At 44.7% G+C, this 19636-nt stretch overlaps 2 protein-coding genes across 2 annotated transcripts; one reads left to right on the forward strand and one right to left on the reverse strand.

Moving 5' to 3' along the window:
- Positions 1 to 818: 818 nt before the first annotated feature.
- maf1a (MAF1 homolog, negative regulator of RNA polymerase III a) lies at positions 819 to 7695 on the reverse strand. The gene is made up of 7 exons (XM_007908672.2): positions 7494 to 7695; positions 4555 to 4683; positions 4190 to 4358; positions 3464 to 3585; positions 3171 to 3290; positions 2493 to 2597; positions 819 to 1653 (listed from the first exon to the last, which is right to left on the reverse strand). Exons 1-7 carry the CDS (start codon positions 7574 to 7576, stop codon positions 1632 to 1634), a joined length of 750 nt encoding a protein of 249 aa, XP_007906863.1. The 5' UTR covers positions 7577 to 7695; the 3' UTR covers positions 819 to 1631.
- A 1568-nt stretch (positions 7696 to 9263) lies between these two features.
- LOC103188626 (ranBP-type and C3HC4-type zinc finger-containing protein 1) lies at positions 9264 to 19551 on the forward strand. Its single transcript, XM_007908671.2, has 13 exons — positions 9264 to 9385; positions 10871 to 10956; positions 11403 to 11547; positions 12225 to 12318; positions 12870 to 13086; positions 13211 to 13341; positions 13993 to 14166; positions 14780 to 14940; positions 15483 to 15594; positions 16081 to 16260; positions 16793 to 16891; positions 17119 to 17262; positions 17915 to 19551. The coding sequence occupies exons 2-13, from the start codon at positions 10896 to 10898 to the stop codon at positions 17993 to 17995; spliced, it is 1599 nt and encodes a 532-aa protein (XP_007906862.1). The 5' UTR covers positions 9264 to 9385; positions 10871 to 10895; the 3' UTR covers positions 17996 to 19551.
- The last annotated feature ends 85 nt before the right edge of the window (positions 19552 to 19636 follow it).

The following is a 19636-nucleotide window of genomic DNA, read 5'->3' on the forward strand; positions in this document are numbered from 1 at the left end:
CACATCTGCAATACTTTAGCAGCCAACATTAAATCTGCCGAACAGAAGAGTAAAACAACAAGGCTTTGGTTTGAAAGCCAACACTGACATGCAGGTGCTGTTCTTTTAAATGAAAAATCATCCGTACCATTACAGTACTAACGACTGTGCTGTTCCCTTTAATTTTCCAAACCACTCAATTCCCTCTAGACATCAAGCCACGTAGCACAGTACGAGCACATTCGGCCAGTTGTGTGATCTCAGCCACCCCTCGACCTGCTCTGGCTGAGGACAGAGATTGATACAGGTTCTGAAAATGGCAGGCACTTCTCGGAAGCACTTCATCCACTGCAGTTCAGAGAAAAAGATCTTCCTCAGCTTTTCTCTGTAATTTCAGACACACGCTGTTCCTGTTACCTTACCCCAGCAAAATTATGGGCATTATGGTTTTCAGATGAGCTCATTTTGGACTCATCTTAATTTTCAGAATGTAGTAAATAACTAATATTCCAAAGCACACTCCTAATAACTGAGTGATATTCACTGTTCCTTTTGGTGCTGTGAAAAGTTTACCTTGTGACTCAAGCAGTCGAGATGGGCCCAATATTTCAGAGTTTTACGGCTGTTTGTGGGGCACTGCTGTGTGCAAACTGGCTGCCGTGTTTTACGCACAGACAAACCACATTAGAGTTCATCCTGTGAAGCGTTTGAGATGTTGCGATTAAATAAGATGATGTATGAAATGCAAATATTATTATTCTCATTATAATCAAATGCAATGATGTCACCATGAGCAGAAGAGGTGAGAATGAGAGCAAATAAAACTCAAAGTGCTCTGCTTTTTCCTCTTCCCTAAAGTTTCCCTTTAATATTTATTGAGAAAAATAATCTGGGTCGCAAAATGTTTTGTCACAAAACTGCCCAGTGCGTTGCTGCCGCTGATTTGATTTTTCTGCATTGGGTGCCAGGTAGCAGAATACGTGGCAATTAGTCCATTCAGCAAATTCCTGCGGCACTTAAAACATATTTCATGTACACAAATAGTCCCATCCATTTAAAAAGGAGAGTGTGCGCCTGTTAGCTTAGGAGGCAGTACCTGACAGTATATAGACAATAAGTTTATGCTCTTAACATTTAAGAACATTCAAGACAAATATTTTGGTTGCAGAACTTAAGTTGGTAAAAACATAAAGTCAGTATTGCACTGACCGTTGGCTTGTGTTCATTTCCAAGAAATGGGAATATCTAAGTAAACACAGCAGATCCCAGAGCCCTCGAAAGGACTTCATCCAACCATCAGAGAAGATAAATTAAGAACAGTATTTTAAGGGGGAGGTAAGTGCTGGTGGTATGCTGGTACCAAACTTGTAAAGTTTGCCTTCAGTCTGTAGGAAGTACCCAATGAACAGTTCTGCTTTCACAATGTCAGAAGCCATCATCAATGGGACCAGTGCAGGAAATCTAAAAAAAAAAATTCCTTTGTCCAACACTTTTGAAGAGCTTCCTTATTCAGGGGGTGGGATTGTTCCCCCTCTGGAAAGTTCAATAAAGTCATGAATTTAATCATGTAATGCTGAACAGGAGGCAGGAGAAATGTCCATCTCAAGATGAAGAAATGCAAAACGGCCATTCAATAAGTCTAGTCACCAGCTTCAAGCACAAACGGCTTCATACCTACAACACAAACAAGACACCTGGATTTCAGACAGACTGCAGTGAAATTACCAGTGATTAACTGCACACATCAGATAATAATCCCTCAAAAAAATAATAAATTGGTCATTTCAATCCATGACTGTTTGTGGGACACTGCTGTGCACAATTCGCTGCTGCATTTCGCCCACAAATATACAGTCAATTCACTTTATAGTTTATTCTGTGAAACGCTTGAGACGTCTAGAAGACGTGAAAAGCGCTATATCAAATGCAAGGATTATTATATTAACCGAACAGCTAAATGATCTTAAATTCATAGTGTTTTTAGCAATTGCACCACTAATACAATTTCTCCATTATAAATGACACATCACCAAATGCTTTACGCATTTAATGCCAACAGGGATCAGTCTCCCCTTGCCCCACCACTTGTATAATTTGTGGTTGGTCTTAAACAGAAAACGCTTCACAAAGGAATAAAAAGCAAAATTTCAGAGGGAGACAACAGAAAACGCAAAAGGAACTCTGCTGCACAGTCCTTATGCTGTTTCAGTAAAGCCAGCTCTGGTAATGCATAGTCACTGTCTTGACTGCTGGAATTACCTTGAGGAAATAGTTCACTAGGAATGTGACTTCACAACCTAGTCACTTTGTTGTCTGCTGATCTGCTAATGCTATTGATCCTGGCTCTTTAACAACATTGATATGTTGAACAGTGTTCTACAGGGCTCTCCTCACACAGCTATTTAGTGACAGATATAAAAGGGGTTCCCCATTCCCAAATCGCTATCCTGTTGGTAATAAATGAAGCCAGAGGAGATTAGTGAGGGATCAGAGAGAGAAAAAAAAACAATCACCTTGTCTCATCCAGGTTCTCTTCCTCCTCCACCACACTTCCCTCGTGCTCCAGCTCCATGTCCAGCTCGTTCCCAAGCCCAGAATCACCAGGCACCACAAAGGCACTAAAATACACATTGTGCATCAGATCATTTGGAAATATGCCACCTGGTTTACAGTTTTTAATCAGAGACAGACATGAAGATTAAAACATTAAAGAGAGAACATGCTGGCTGTTTAACGCTATTGCAGTCTCAAACACTCCATATCTTCAATTGTCAATTGTTAAATGGGGCAGAACAATTTTCTGAATTGCAAAAATATTGATGTTTTGCTCGGCACACAATTGACACTCATGGATTATAGATCACATTCAGCCAAGCTAGTAATTCCTCATCAATTAAGAATAATGCTTCATTACACCATGGATCCCAATGATCATTACATGATGCTGGCGATAATTGCAAATGAGTGGTGTTCTGCATAAACTTGCTCAGCAAAACACAAAAGTGACCAGTAATATAAAAGAACGGGATTTGGTGGCACAGGGAGATAGAATGCTTTTGGATCCATGTTCAAATCCTGTCCTGATGGAATCGAATATCCTCTATAAACTGGAAACCATTTGATTTTTAACATTTTACTGATGCAGAAACGCCTAATACAACACTCAGTCAACCGACTCCAAATGTTCTCACCTGACTGAGCGACAAGTGAAGAAAACAATTCTCTTCAGTCTCTGATTATAAAAGAAGTAGTTGAACGACCACAAGTTACCTTCTTCTCCATAGGGATCAGAGTCTAGATCTGGGTTATAGCTGTAACAAGAGACAAGTCTCAAACATCAAATAACATCAAGGCCAATCTTGTTCTCACCCAATATCTATTTGCATGTTTCCAGGAAGGACATTAGATAGCAGAAGACGTAACCCATTCTCTCGAATCCAAAGGACAATTATCACATCACATTTTTGCCCAGGATGCTGTTTACCTGAAAATTTCACATTCTGAAAGACAGATCTCATCATCAATGGCCTGCCACAGTTCAGGCTTGAGCTGGTTAAACTGCTCCCCTGCAGCTGAAGACAGGCTCCCATTTACTGCATTTGCAACCTGGAAACACAGCCAAAAAGCAAGTAAAATACTGGAAATAAATTGGTCCTCATTTAAAATTGAAAACACACATTGTATGGACTACATTTTTTTTGCTTCCCCTGAAAGCTAATCCTAAATCAAACTCATGCTGGGCTACACATCTTCAGCATTCTGCTAACTTGCTCATAGTGTGAACCCTAGCAAAGAGCACCAATCTGCTATTTGCCATAGAGGGCATTAGAACCAAGTCTGATCTGATCACCAAGTAGCTGCATATTAATAAACAAATGTAAGTTATTAGCATTGTCTAAAACAAGATTACCTGCAAGATTCATTTAAATCATGCCTAGTTAAACTGCATTTACATTGCTGCATTTGTCTACAAATACCACGATCACTACAATTTACAGTAAATCCTGTAAAGTGTTTTGAGGCATTCTCCAGATGTGGAATGCAAAGATTGTTTTTTTTATTTCTTCGGGTTTAGCTAAACATAATTTATCAAGTACAACCGGTGGCTCACGCAAACACCAAATTACAGCTGTATTAAAGCCAAAACATGAATGTTAGAAATTATTTTAAATGAAACAGGATTTTCTTATTCTCCACCCCATCCACTTACCCAGTTGAGGCTGGGTTCTTTGCTGAAGTCATGGCTCTTTGCTTTGCTGAAATCATAGTCTGGACGGAAAGATGCATTGAGTGTGGCGATCAGGTAGAATAAGGTTTTGCGGCTACAATTATCGCTCAGTGGACTCTCACTGTCATCGCCACTTTGACTCCGACTTAGCCTGCAAGTAAAGAGGAAGAAAGAATCATAGATGGATGGGTTAATTTGTTAATTCACTAATACATCAAAAGTAAAGATTATTATAATTCAAGTGACAAGTTGTTGTGTAATGTTCTATTAATCTATAAAAGCACTCACTGAAAAATAAATAGAAAATCTAGGCAATTTTTCAAATGATTTACCAAACCAAAGCATACCTGTTGGGGCTGATGCCTGTAGTCTGGGGTGGGGAAAGAGCCTCAAGAATGTGTGGTCGGCCCTCCTGACAGAACTGCTTAAACATTTGTTTGTCTTCACCAGCCATTTTGCAGGAGTAACTCTCAATCCTGAAAATTCAACACAGAAAAGTGTTTGGATATGCTGTTCTCTCTCTTGCCCCCACCCTGCACCCAAAATCAGGCAGGGCATGGAAGGCCAGTGGCTTGGTTTCAGACCAACTCCATGCTGCAACACTCAGTGACCCCTCTTTTACTATCCACCTCCACTCAGGAGTTCCGTCCTGTGAGATGGACATCATAGACATGCAAGACATGGTGAGCAGAATCCCATATCCAACTGCTCCTATACAAACAATCCCATTCCCAGGAAGCTTGATAATACCTCAAAAAAATCATAATAATTTGGTCACTCAATCCACGACTGCCTGTGAGACACTGCTGTGCGCAATTGGCTGCGACATTTTGCCCACAAATATACAGTCAATTCACCGTACAATATATTCTGTGAAGAGCATCTTGAAGACATGATAAGGCACTATATCAAATGCAAAGATTATTATTATTATTAACTAAACTGGATGGAAGAAAAAAGATTCCAAGAGCCCTGATCCATCCTAAATGTTTAGAGGTTAAGCAAAAGCCAGGCCAAAAGTTAAACTGGATAACAAAACATATGGTACAGAAACATATAATCGTTATGTTAGAAAACAGCGCTATTGAGTACTATAAAAAAAATCCCTAGGGCATATTTTTCAAATTATATTAATGCATTTCTACAATGTTAATCCCATGTTGTCCACACTAAGTAACAACATTGAAGCATTTTCTGAACACAGACTGAGGAACATGGACTGCGCAGATTTTCAGCCATTGCTCGCTTTCTGTCAAACTTTACATTAGTGTGTTACGATCGCCCCTTTGTTTTCTATGCCTGCCTGTTGTTTAAAATACGTTCTGTAAAGTTTGTGTTCGCTAAAAGCATTAGCCAGCGTAAGTGCGGTTAGTAATTACCGATTGCGCATGGGGAAACTCTGAAAGTCCCGAAGTTCGGTGGAACTGACAGATTATAAATATATTGAGTAAGCCTTTAAATACATTTTTTATGTATTTAAGGTTTTTATACCTGTTACCACCAGGTCTTCAAAGGCAACGGTTGGAACAATTTAGCATTCTAATAAGCAAATGAAGGATTGGAAGTGTCCTGGTCCCTTGTTGGGCAACTGAGGGGAGGATCTGATTGGACTATGAAAAAGGCACCAATTATATCAAGTAATTGGCACAATACAATTATCATTGGGGTAATTGCCCTAATTTGGGGAAGGGCTCAACGCCCATAAAAGAACAAGCGTCATATACTTGGATCGCTTTTTTGTACCTAACAGCAACAAAAGATACTTGCTCTGGCTATTTGTGTTTCACCCACAAAATATACAGTCAATTCACTTTACAATATACAACAACAACGTTACATTTATAGAGCACCTTTCACGTCGGGAGGACGTCCCAAGGAGCTGTACAGTCAGGTGTTGGGGCCGGAGCACGGGGGAGGGAGGGAAGGCAGAGAGGTGGGAGGGAGACCAAAGGCACGGTCGAAGAGAACGGTCTTGAGGCCGGCCTTGAAGGAGGCGAGGGAGGAAGCGAGGCGAAGGGACCGTGGGATGGAGTTCCAGAGTGTGGGGGCAAAGAGGCTGAAAGCCCGGCCACCGATGGTAGGGCGGGAGACATGGAGCAGCCGGAGCCCGCTGAACGGAGGAGCGGGCAGGTTGGTAGGGAGTCAGCAGATCAGAGAGGTAGGAGGGGGCAAGGCCATCAATGGCCTTAAAGGTGAGGGGGCAGAGAGGCTGAACACACTCTGTGAAGCGCTTTGAGACGTTTTCACGCCTCAGTGTTTTCACGTCCCAAAAATGTGACGAGCTTATTGAGTCCATTCGCTCGAGAGCCAATGCTGGGAACTAACAGAGCTCCCATAAGGCGGTGATCAACAAAGATCCAACTCCCAAGTCGGGTCTTGGAAAATTTGAAGCTGGGAAGTTCTGACTTACCACTGAGTTCAAACACTTTGAGACACTGCCCCACATGAAGGGCGTTATATTGTTTCGCTGGTGTCGAGCTGAACCGGTATTGAATGTCAGAGACAGGTCCTTCAAAGTTACCGCACCACTCGGGTTAGCCAGAGCAGGGCAGGAGGATACAGACCGGTTGGAGGGACAGCAGTTGACGGTTCCAAATGCCAAACCACAGGGAAACCATAGGAGGGTCTGACAACCAGTTCCCCCACTTCCCCCCAACACAGAGAATGGGACACACTGGCTTTTGAGTTCCTGATACAATAAACTCATTCACTATACGGCAGAGCGCGCACTCAGCACCTTACACAGTATTTATCCATCTTAATGATTGCACTATATTATCAGCTCATCAGTCCCACACACTCCCCCCCACCCTCGGGGGTCTGTCTGTCTGTCTGTCTCTCTCCCCACCCCCCCTGGGGGCCTACCTGTCATTCTCCCCACCCCCGGGGGTCTGTCTCTCTCTCTCTCTCCCCACCCCCGGGGGTCTGTCTCCCCCCACCCCCGGGGGTCTGTCTCCCCCCACCCCCGGGGGTCTGTCTCCCCCCACCCCCGGGGGTCTGTCTCTCTCTCTCTCTCCCCACCCCCGGGGGTCTGTCTCCCCCCACCCCCGGGGGTCTGTCTCCCCCCACCCCCCGGGGGTCTCTCTCCCCCCACCCCCCGGGGGTCTGTCTGTCTCCCCCCCCCCGGGGGTCTGTCTCCCCCCCCCCCCCCGGGGGTCTCTCTCCCCCCACCCCCCGGGGGTCTCTCTCCCCCCACCCCCCGGGGGTCTCTCTCCCCCCACCCCCGGGGGTCTCTCTCCCCCCCCCCCGGGGTCTCTCTCCCCCCCCGGGTCTGTCTGTCTCCTACCTGCCGATGATGGCGCAGTCCCCGGTCTCCATGGTGAGCCGGGAGTTAATGGCCTCGAAGCTGGAGTTGAGGAGCAGCTTCATGGCGGCGGCGGTTCTTGTTGTCGACTGAGATTTAAATTGAAGACAAACAGCCGCGGCCTCGCGCCGCTTCCGGTAACGGTCGGTTCTCGCTCGAGCCGTGAGCGGGGGCGGGGCAGTGGGGGAGTAGATCAGTGCGCATGCGCGGGACTCTCAGACCGGCCCCGCCCTCCGGAATTCACCCTCACTGCGCTTGCGCGGGGCCGGACTGAGAGTCTTTCTTTGGTTTGCACTGCGCCTGCGCCCCAGCCCCTTGTTGGCAATATGAATCATAACAATAACAATAATAAGAATGATAATAATAATAATAGAACAAGAAAAATCCTCACATCTGATACAGCACCTCATCACGTCTTCGAGACACCTCAAAGCGCTTCACAGGACGCACTGCAAAGTGAAGTGACTGTGTGTTTTGTGGCCGAAGCGACATGTTTAGTTGTCGGGTCTCTTTGGGGGCGACAATCATCACCTCATCATCATCATCATCATCATCGTCCTTGCATTTGGCACCGCGTCGTCGAGACGTCTCGAAGCCCTTCACGGAATATACACGGTGTTAGCTGGTTAGACTCCAGCAGTTACTTACCCCCAATGTATACTGAGTCCCGTCTAACCCCCCCCCCCCCCCCCCACCAAGCCTTGGCTCTCGCCGACCTGCACCTAATACTTTCTGGAATTAGGTAAACAGGATGTGTCCCTCCAGGGAGAGAGTGTGCGAGTGTGCAGTCCATTCCAACAATCTTATCTGGAATTTCCATGTGTAGGTGGGATGGATGGAAAGTTTGGTTGGGATACTCTTAAGCACGGTGATGGGTTTCCGGGTGTGTCAGACACCCGGCTGACCCCAAGAAACTGTAAAGTGGTTTGACTGTATTTTGTGGGTGAAACGCGGCAGCCAATTGCGCACAGCAGTGTCCCAATTGTGGATTGAGCGACTGATTTTATTTGGGGGGGAATTATTGGCCAGGTAAAAATGTCTCAAAGTGCTTCATTGAATTTCATTGTAAAGCCTGGCTATACAAATAATTTACATTATAGTAATAATAATCAAATATCGTAAATTGTATTGTATCTGCAACCTGATAATCATTTTTTAAGTAATATAAATGGGTAATAATGAGCTTTCTGTAAACTAACATCTTCCCCTCCATTAGCCTGGGGCCAATTATAGTTCCCCAAACCCCCCCCCCACCACCCCTTCTGCCCCGACTGATGTCAACTGACTCAGGATGCACCAAAGACAAAACCTGGGTTATTCTTTGTCCGTATGTTTCAGTCCTTCATTGTTATCTCCATCTATCTTGTAGCTTAGTGGTAGAGCTCTTGCCTCACAAGCACGAAAACTTGGGTTTGATTCCCGTAGGGCGAAAGGTTAGACAAGTTTCCTTACTCGAATGGCAGATCAATTTTCCGGGGGTAATAATCCCTTAAAACATTTTTTTAAAACAATAAGAATAATTTGGTCACTCAATCCACAACTGCTGAGCGCCCACAAAATAAACAGTCACTATACTTTACAGTATATTTTGTGAAGCGCTTTGAGACGGCTTGAAGACGTGACAAGGTCCTATATCAATTGCAAGGATTATTAATAAGGATTAATATTATTCTTGCTCCGTTATTCTCAATCAGGCATTTCCGCAACCTACTAACATTGGGCCTTGTATAATCTTTACTTCCTGGTACAATCAGACTTTCACTTTTTCTTTCCAGTTTTGGATTACTAGGTTTCATGTAAATAGTCCTCCCTACCTCCTGGATGTTAGTAGACCTCTGCCCTTTCAGTGTGTTTTGAAGTGAAATTTCCCCTAGGTAAGGCAATAATATTCAGTTAAATCATAGAAATGTATAGCACAGAATCTTGTGTTTGTGAGATTTGTTGGGGGGGGGTGGGAGGGAGGGAAGCGAGATAGACTTGCATGAAGTGAAACTGATTTGTAGACGTTAGATAGAAATTCCACCTTGTTCAATGTAACTTCAGAGGAGTCCAGAATTTGGAAAATTCTTAAATACAGCCTTAATTTTGAAGCCAATTTTAAGAACCACAGTGCCACACAACTTGCATTGATACAGCGCCTTTCACGTTGCAAGGACGTCTCAAAACGCTTAACGATGCTGGATTGGTGTCCAAAACAAGCTGTTGGAGGGTAGGGAAGATGACCAAAAGGGTGGTCAATGAGATACGTTTTGAGTCGTGTCATGAACGAGGGAGGAGCGAGTCAAAGAGTGGAGAAGAATAGCTGAAAGCCCATCTGTCGATGGTGAGACGAATGGAAGTGAGGGGGCTGGGTGTGGAGACATGAAGCAGGCTGAGTGAAGGGGTCCGCCGAGTCGTTAGGGACTGAGGAGGTCACAGAGGTAGAGTAGGGTGAGACTGTAGAGGATGAGGATGATAGGCTCATGGAGTTTGTGCGGGAGAGGACATTGGGTGCAGAGCTGCGGAGAGAAGGGCTGAGGAGTCTGGTGAGGAGAGGAGTGGATATGATAAAGCCGTTTGATGAGGGACTCGGCGGCCCGAGAGGAGAGGGAGTAGCAGGCGTGGGTAATGTTTCAGGGCGAGGGAAAGCTGAGCGGGGTCAGAACATGGAATTGGGGTTTGAAAGATAGTTGGGGATCAAACATGACACTGAGTGTTCAAATTGGCTCTGTGAGGTGAGTAGGTTATTGGTGTCAGCGCCAGCATTAAGAAGACGTTGTTGAGACCCTTCTAGTCTGCTCAGCATTCAGCTGAAGACATTTTGTCATCGTCATTTGAGGTTTGCGGGATGGGGCTGCAGTAAAGGGAGCAGTTTCAGGAAGTAATGTTGTAGATTGCGTTGGAGTGAGATAAAGTTGGCTCACAACGAATGAGCCCTTCATTGGCAAGGATGTGTCCACGTAAACCTACCGGGGAGTGAGTGTGTTGAGCTAGCAAGTGGAGATCAAGCAGTGAGCTGACTGATTCAAGCCCTTTCTTTGCTCAGTTTCCCACAAGTTTCTGAATGCACTTTAACACTCCCAGGTCCAACACAGAACACACTTAGCTGTGTGTCATGTTTCTTCTCCAGTGTATCAAAACAGCCCCAGGTTGCTGTGGGTTTTATTCCACTCTATGCAATTGCAGAAGAGTTCAGAATTTTGCAAATTCTTAAATACAGCATTAATTGTGAAGCCAACTATTGCCACACAATTTGCATTTATACAGTGCCTTTCAGGACTTCTCAAAGCGCACTGAAGAGCTCCAAGACGCTGCCCCGCATGAAGGGAGCTATATAAATGCAAGTTGTTGTCGTTCACGGTTTTCTGTTTTTCTTCCAGAGATCTGCTTGATTGATGTCAAAAGATGGCAGAGTCTGGCCCTGCAAAGGAAAAGTCCTGTGTACGGGAGGACCTGATAAAAGCAGGTCAGACTTTCTAATTCCACCCTGTTCATTTGTGGTGTCCCAGCAAGTGGCACTACGAATAAATTGGAGAAGGGGGAAAATCACTGGATGTGTTAATTATACTTTCTCTTTTTTGCCCAAGTTCTGGCCTGAATCCATTTCCAAATCTCTCTGCTCTGGATGAACATCCCAGCCTTTGCCTGCTCCCACAACTTATTAGCTTTGGTCCCTCTCTCACTCTCTGCCTTCAAATCCCTCGGAAAAAATATCTTTGGCCAGTACTCAGCATGTTTCCCTCGCCTTTCCTGGCTATTTTTCCCCATTCGCCCACAAAAAATGCAGTCAGTCCACTTTACAGAATATTCTGTGAAGCACCTTGAGACTTCAACGCCGTGATGTGTTGCTATATCATATGCAAAGGTTATTATTATTATCTTAATGTTATTATTTTGTGTCTGTTCTTGCAGCAGAGGCAGCTGCTCTGAAGCTGAGCAAAGCGATCGAACTTGGAGACAGAGAGACAGCAGCTCGCTGCACTGAGATCCTGGTTGAGCAATGTGCCCTGGTCAGTGTAAAGCTAAAGAAAGAGGTTTACCCTAAAACAGAAATCCGGTAAGATCTGGGAACCTTATGGTGGATTTCCTTTGCATCTGGATACAGAATTGAGTGTTTGTGTCTCCGTCTCTTGCTAATTTTTCATGTTATTTCTATTGAAACTGATACCTGCTGGCATCACAAATCATCAAAAAAAATGATAAGTTGGTCACTCAATCCCTGCCTGTTTGTGGGACACCGCTGTGCACAATTGGCTGCTGAGTTTCACCCACAAACATACAGTCAATTCACTTTACACTATATTCTGTGAAGCGCTTTGAGACGTCTAGAAGATGCAAAAAGCACTATATCACATGCAAGAATTATTATTAATATATCTGATTACTTGCCTCTTGTTCCTCTCAATTCCCAGGAATCTGTTGTGAGTGCTTATCATCTTTATCGTTGAAATCAAAGCGGAATCTCACACTCTCCTGCTCCGTCTTTGCCAAGACCTCAAAGGTGTAAAGCTCTTCACCTCCCCCTAATCTTCCCTTCCAATCTCCAAGGTCTTCAAAATCCGAGCTTAGAGTCTTCACTGTTCTTTGATCCAATGCTTGCCCCCAATTCTTTTCAACCCGGGGTCCTCAAATTTAAAAACCAGGCTGTACCCTGCCCCTAAAGGGTTAATGAACCAAAGCGTTTACATCCAGAACAAGTGTAACCCACTACCACTGTTTCTGTTCCTGTTCTAGTTTGCGAGTCGGAGTGGAAGATTCCCAAGTCCGCAACATTCCCATCACTATTAATGTGCTCCCCTACATGACCATCGCATCCCTGAAGGATAAGGTAAACCAGGGTTTAAATCGAGTTTAAAATTCTTGCCCTCACAATCACTACACTCAACAGTGATTGTCTGCAACAGTTCAAAGTGATAAAAGGAAGATCTGTTCTACTTCTTTCTGACTTTCCTTTTAACAATAGAAAAAACTGACCGGTCCTGTAGTTTAGTGATTAGAGCGCTTGCCTTGCAAGCGAAAGGCTCCGGGTTCAATTCCTGGGCAGGGCGCAACCTTAGGCAAGTTTCCTTACCCCACACGCCTCTGTTTATCTAGCAGTAAGTAGGAACCTGGTTGCTAGATGATTGGCAGATCGCTTTCTGGGGGTAATATTCGCTCAAACAATGTGATCCCTTAATCAACGACTGTTTGTGGGACACTCCTGTGCGCAATTGGCTGCTGCATTTCATCCATAAAATATACAATCAGTTCACAGTTACAGTATTTCGTGTGAAGCGCTTTGAGATGTCTCAACGACGTGATAAGGCTCTGTATCAAATGCTCAAAGGATTATTACTATTATTATTATAACCTACTATCGTAACTCTTTCACCTGTAAAGGTGTACAGAGATTATGGATTCCATACCAAAGTGCAGAAGTGGATCATTGGCCAGCGCCTGGCAAAAGACCAGGAGACGCTGTACTCTCACAACATTAAGAGAGACGGGGACATGGCCTTTCTCTACCTGCTCTCAGCCAAGCAGGCCAACCTCACTCGCAGGCAACACGAAGAAGACCAGAGACTGCTTCAGCCAGGCGCCTTGTCCACAGACGGGAGTGAGTAGTTTGGGTTAAAATCCTCCCCCCCACTCCTGGCACAATAACCTCTCGTGATGCTCGCTGTGTCGGATCCTGTGAAAGAGCGCCATTAAAATGCAGGTTCTCTTTTTCTTGATTCGAGATGAGGACAGTGTGGAGGCGACGCAAACTGAAGAGGTTCTTCCCGGGCTGGAGGCGCGTGGTACGCAGAACCCCGAAGTAAACAAAAGATACCCGACACAAGAACAGCCAGCAGCCCAGCCAGCACTGCCGGTAATGTGGATTCTAACCCAGTGTGTGTGTAGGCAGGAGAATGGGACTGTCCTGTAACATAGTGGTTAATGCGCTCGGACAATCGACTAACAACTGGATTCAATTTCCAGTTAAGTTTCCCTACTCCACATACTTCTGTTTACCTAGCAGCAAGTAGGAACCCAGTTGTTAGTCAATTGGCAGATCACTTTCCGGGGGTAATAATTCCTACAAAAAAGAATAATGTGGTCACTCAATCCATGACTGTTTGTTGGACACCACTGTGCACAATTCACCCACAAAATACACAGTCACTCCGCTTTGCAATATATCCTGTGAAGCTCTTTGAGACATCTCAACGATCTGATAAGACCCATCAAATGCTAGTATTATTATTTGTGGGATGCTGTTGTGCGCAATTGGCTGCCATGTTTCGCCCACAAAATACACAGTCAATTCACTTTTCAATGTATTCTGTGAAGCACTTTGAGCCGTCTCAAATGCAAGTATTATTATTACAGTTGTTTCAGAGAGCCAACACAGGCAAGATCGGCTAAATGACCTTCTTTGTGCTGTAAACATCTGTGGTAGTACTGTACTGTCCTTGCCTTGGTTAAGCCTGGTAATCACATCTGATTTTAAACGATGCTTCTTCCTTTCCATAACTGGTAGGTTGGATGGGTGTGTGTGAAGTGTACGTACATGAATAAACCGACTCGTCCTGGCTGTGAAATGTGCAGCGAGGCAAAGCCAGACAACTATAAGATCCCTGACATTTACCAACCTGATGAGGAGGAAGTACAGAGGATAAAGGATGCAGAGGACAGTTTGAAGCATTATAAAGAGGCAAGTCTAAAGTCCTTTCTGTGCATCTGTTAGAGTCATAGCTAAACCAGACAATTCTGTTTTATTCCACATATGTACATCACCTGCATATGGAAATTTTTATGTGCCTGGAGTAGAGTGCACAGTCCCTCCCTAGAGGTCTGCACCCTGCTTACCTAAATCCAAAAAATATTAGGTGGCCGTTAGCAAGAGCCAAGGCTTGGGGACCCAGAGTGTGTATTGGGGTAATTGCTGGAGTTTAACCAGTTAAAAGCACCTAGCTTGCCATTGCTAGCAGTCTGACAAGCTTGCTGCTGCTTGTCCAGCTAGGACTACCTTCCTGTTAGGCTTCTTGTGTAACAGATGCGAGTGGAGAACACCTGCTTCAACTGAGCCAGGCTGGGCTGTGCTGCATCAGCAGTGACCTGTACTACTGCAAATCCACCTGGCTCAGGAACCAGACCATTGAGACCGCCAGAGAGGGTGGCTCGATTCCAATGCTCATTCCATTGCCAAGTACATCACCTTGGAGGCAGTTCAGCTCCAAGGAGACCCAGCTTACCTCTCCACACACCCCACCCTCCACATCCTGAAAAGGAGAGGATGGTCACTAATTGGTTTTCCCAATAAATAGTTTGTTGAACAAGAGCGGAAGCAAAATTACCAGCAGCTGCTGCAGACTGATGACCTGAACCTGATCTCAACTGGGGAAGATTTTGATTGTCCAGTCTGCTTCATGACCCTGGCTTCTGGAGAGGGCGTTACTCTTCGGGAGTGTTTGCACTCCTTCTGCAAGTAAGTGATTAGCTCCTGGCTTTTGTTTGTGTGAGAGAGAGGGCAACACAACCTGGCTCAGTTGTTAGTTCTGTACTCTCGGCTCTGGGTTAGAATATTGTGGGTTCAAACCCTGACTTTGGGACTTGGTGGATAGAAGGTCTACCCACCTCATGTACAACAAACAACATTTATGTATCACCTTCCACGCTGGACAGTCAGGGATTTGGACCTGAACTGGGATCAGGAGAGGTGAAGGGCATGGATGGTTGGGGTGGGAGGGTGATCGAAGATGCGATCGAAGAGGAGTCTTGAGACGGGTCTTGAAGGGGGGCAAAGGAGGCTTAACTAGTCACTACACCAGTTGGGATATCAGTGCCTCTGGGGCCACATGTGAAAATTTATTGCACTCACTATCCCCATGCCGTTCCTGACCAAAGGGTAATATTACAACCGCTCAAAATTCAAACAGAAATTCGATTTATACAATCTTATAAGGTCAGAACAAGAACTTTTTAAAAATAGAATGAAAGGAATGTTAAACGATGGATTGCCGTTTCCAGGGAATGTCTTAAGGGGACGATCCTGAACAGCGGGGATGCTGATGTGACCTGCCCATTCATGGATGATCAGTACTCTTGTGACAAAAAAATACTGGAACGAGAGATCAAATCTGTAAGTTGGGTTAATCTCCAGTACACTTGGCACATAAGGAATATACAGTGAGAACTCATGTGCTTCTCATACAGCAACAACACATTATTGTCACAGGGCCTATCATGTGTGTGTGTGTGTATATATATATATATATAAGATATAAACAGAGCAGTTCATCTGAGAACAGCATTACACCCGACAGTGCTGTCGAGACACTCACGGACTGCGCAATTTGCCATTGGGTTCTTACCAATTTAAGTGCTCTGTTTGGTTTCTACTTTCACTTCCGATCCATATTCCATTTTCCTTTCTCTTCAGTCCCACATCAACTTAATGTAAGAATATAAAAGCGCATGACAGGAGAAAGAAAGAGCCCATAGGAAAGAGTTTGCTAGATTAGGTGAGCCAGCACCATTTTACGCAAGCTGAGGGGTGTGTTGTAACTTGTAAGACTTCCAATAAGCCGTCCAATTATTCCTCGCTCTTTCCCTGCACCGCTCGCAGCTCCTGACGGATGAGGAGTACCGGGGATATTTGGACAAAAGTTTAGCGATTGCAGAGAATCGCAGTGAAAACAGTTATCACTGTCAAACCGTTGACTGCCGGGGCTGGTGCATCTATGAGGACGACGTGAACGAGTTCCAGTGCCCGCTGTGCAAGAAGAAGAACTGTTTGCTGTGTAAAGTAAGTGTCACTTCAGTAAGTAACTCGTTAAGACAGCAGTGCAGGGCACACACAGCAGGTACAGCAAAGCACAGAACTGGTCCTAGCCTAGAAGTCTTGTCGGAATGAACCATTTCCCACTCTGTTGTTCAAGGGACAAATGATCTGAGAATTTTACCGCACCCAGCAGAATAGCCATTTGGCCGACCCTGCATGTTCTCTCTCTTTTATAAGACATAAGAACTTGAGAGGCAAAAGACCAAGGTCCTTCTAGTTCGCCTTCCACCATCCTGGCAGTCACATGACATGTCGGGTCCCAAACAATATATCTTGTAAACTGTATATTCTCTTTCCAAAACCTGTCCTGTCTCACTCCCGTGCACTTTCCGCTCTCCCCCTCACATCCTTTTATAGTTTTCCTTTTTTGCAATATTTATCTAATTCCCTTCTCGCACAGATTCTAGTCCAACGTTGACAAGTAACAGGGCTGCAAAATCCTAATCCATTTGTCTTTTTTAAAAAAAAACTAAACTTTTTTTTCTGTTGAACACAGGCGATACACGAAGAGATGAACTGCCAGCAATATCAGGACGATCTGAAAATCCGAGCTCTGAATGACGATGCTGCAAGGCAGACAGCGGAGATGCTCATTGTAAGGACTGTTCTTTCTCACTCCCTGTGAATATTGGTCCACTGATTTGAGGAGGGTGGGGGTGGTTGAAGAATGTCACTGATATGGGAATACTTTAATAATCCTTCCATTTGATATAGCGCCTTATCGCATCATTAATTAAGTTATCGACATGTCTTACCAAAGCGCTTCACAGAATATACTTTAAAGTGGAATAAAATAAAAAAAATTTGTTTTCCTGCACGCAGACCCTGCTGAAGGAAGGGGAGGCAATGCATTGCCCTAAATGCAAGATTGTGGTTCAGAAAAAAGACGGGTGCGATTGGATCTCTTGCAGTATGTGCAAAACCGAAATCTGCTGGGTGACAAAGGGTCCTCGCTGGGGCCCGTTGGTACGTTATCGTAACGCCCTCCGCGTGTATCCAACTTTTTTAAAATTGGGGCTGATAAGAGGGGAGCAAATTACAAAAATAGCAGAAATGGGGGGGGGGGGGGGGGAAGAGAGAGAGAGGTTTGGGGGAAGAACCTGAATATGTGTGAAGAATAGTTCAAATATTGGGCGAGAAGTGAAATGGGATGGGGGGGAAGAGCTGTGTGTGTGTGTGTGAGTGAACGTGATGAGCCATAGGTTTTTTTCTGCTCCTACTATCTGTCTATGTGCTTATTCCCAATTGGGGATTTCACTGCGGATTTCCATACCTGTCCGCTCCCTCCCCTCAATGGACTCCGGACTGCTCCACCTCCCCACTCTGCCTTCCCCACAATCGGCGGTCGGGCCTTCAGCCTTTCTGCCCCACCCTTTGGCAATCCATTCCAGTCCCTTCGTCTCGCCCCGTCCCTTGCCTCCTTCAAAGCCCATCTCAAGATCCTTCTCTTACTACTGCTCTTTCGGTCAGCCACCTGTCCCCACCCTCCCCCCCACCTTATCAGGTGTGGATCCACGACTGTCCAGCGCCTTGGAAAGTCCTCCTGACGTGAAAGATGTGAAATAAGATGTAAATCTAATTTATTGGTGTTGTCTAATCTGCCAATGTACCATTTCAGGGCAGAGGAGACACCAGTGGAGGATGCCGTTGCCGGGTCAGTGGTGCACTGTGCCATGTCAACTGTCAGAACTGCCACTGAGCATTCCCACTGTCCCTGTGGGGACAGACCAAGCCATCGAGTTCAATCAAAACTAATGCAGTCATTTGGCAACATCTACAATACTAATTCTGCCTGCGTTTGAAATGTTTCATCTTTATGGGTATTGTTAAAGTGTTTCATAAACAATCTTTGTATACTCAGTACCGTCTATTTGTAGGTGAGAGCGGTAGTCAATTTGCACACAGCAATAAAAACCCCACAAACAACCATGAAGCGAACAACCCATTATATCTGGAGGACTGGCTAATATCTTTTAAGTCCTACCTGAGTAGACGGGTCCTCAGTTTAATGCACTTCCAATAATACAGCACCTTCAGCCTTTCTGCCCCCACCCTCTGAAACTCCACCCTCCTCCTTCAAGACTCATCTCACGACCTTCCTCTTTGACCATGTCTTCGGTCATCCTTCCACCTCCACCCCTGTTGACTGCAAACCCCAGCTCAGGTGCAAACCCTTCAGTGTGGAGTGCTTTTGGATGTCCTCTCGACATGAAAGCTTCTGAATAAATTACAATTTGTTGGTGGAGGGAGGCATAGATCTGAAATGGTTGTGAGAAGAGCGAGCTCCAGATAAAACATGTCTAGAATTAAATCCAATATACTGGACAAAGTCACTTCTGCTTACATACAAATCCAATGGGTTGACCATATTCTGATCAATTTAAATAACTTCCTACCTTTGGGTTGATGGGATGAAAGTGTCTCATCAACAACTTGTATTTATATAGCGCCCTTCACACAGGGTAGAGTGAAGATGGTTCTCAGTCAAATGAGTTTTGGGAGTCTTCACTCAGTTCCTAGTGGGCTGAAGACCTGTAGCATAGATTTTGGTATTAAATTGGCAATTTCACTTGAACGTTGATTGTGGGTAATGGGAATGCACACACCAGAACTCACAACCTCAAATGAGGTGGAAATTTCAGTTTGATTTTGATGAATTTGAGCCATATTGTGTTCTTTTTCATACGCTTTCTTATTGAATAAGAAACTCCTTTTGAACTATGGGATTACAATGCAAGACGTCTGTGTGGAGTAAGTTTGATTAAAGCAATCGATCGCTGTAATAATTAATCAAGATGATGTCACTTGAAGCAAGCTCGACAGCACTCAACTATGCGTTTAGCAGCGATGTGCGTTAGTGTTCGATAGGTGTGGGCTGCATTTCTTGGGTTTTAAGTGTTTTACTTGTCACAGGTGTCGGCCTCGAAGGGGGAACATAGGGGAAAACAGAGAGGAAAATCTCTGACATGGCCAGATAAGTTTTGCTTCCTCCCTACCCCCAGCATTAAGATTGCAATGTTTATAAATGCAGCTTACTTACCATCAACAGGAGTGTTTCATTGGTATTTTTTTGCCCAATCTCACAGGAACCTGATTGTTGCAGAACTCAATATTGTAGCAGTAATGTACAACGTGTAGTTAATTTGAGATAATTTGTATCTCCAAATCTAATCTGGCACAAAGGTGAGCGTTCTTTTCTGTGCATGGAAAGGCCATGTGGAATTTTATTGCAATTTAAATAAAAATATTTTTGGAGATTGTTGCATTTACTGCTCAGCATAACAGTCATTACTATGTTTGTAAATCACCTTTTCCCTCCCAGCAGGGAGCATCATAATAA

The sequence above is a fragment of the Callorhinchus milii genome, unplaced genomic scaffold (assembly GCF_018977255.1).
Source record: "Callorhinchus milii isolate IMCB2004 unplaced genomic scaffold, IMCB_Cmil_1.0 Scaffold18, whole genome shotgun sequence".
Taxonomy (NCBI): domain Eukaryota; kingdom Metazoa; phylum Chordata; class Chondrichthyes; order Chimaeriformes; family Callorhinchidae; genus Callorhinchus; species Callorhinchus milii.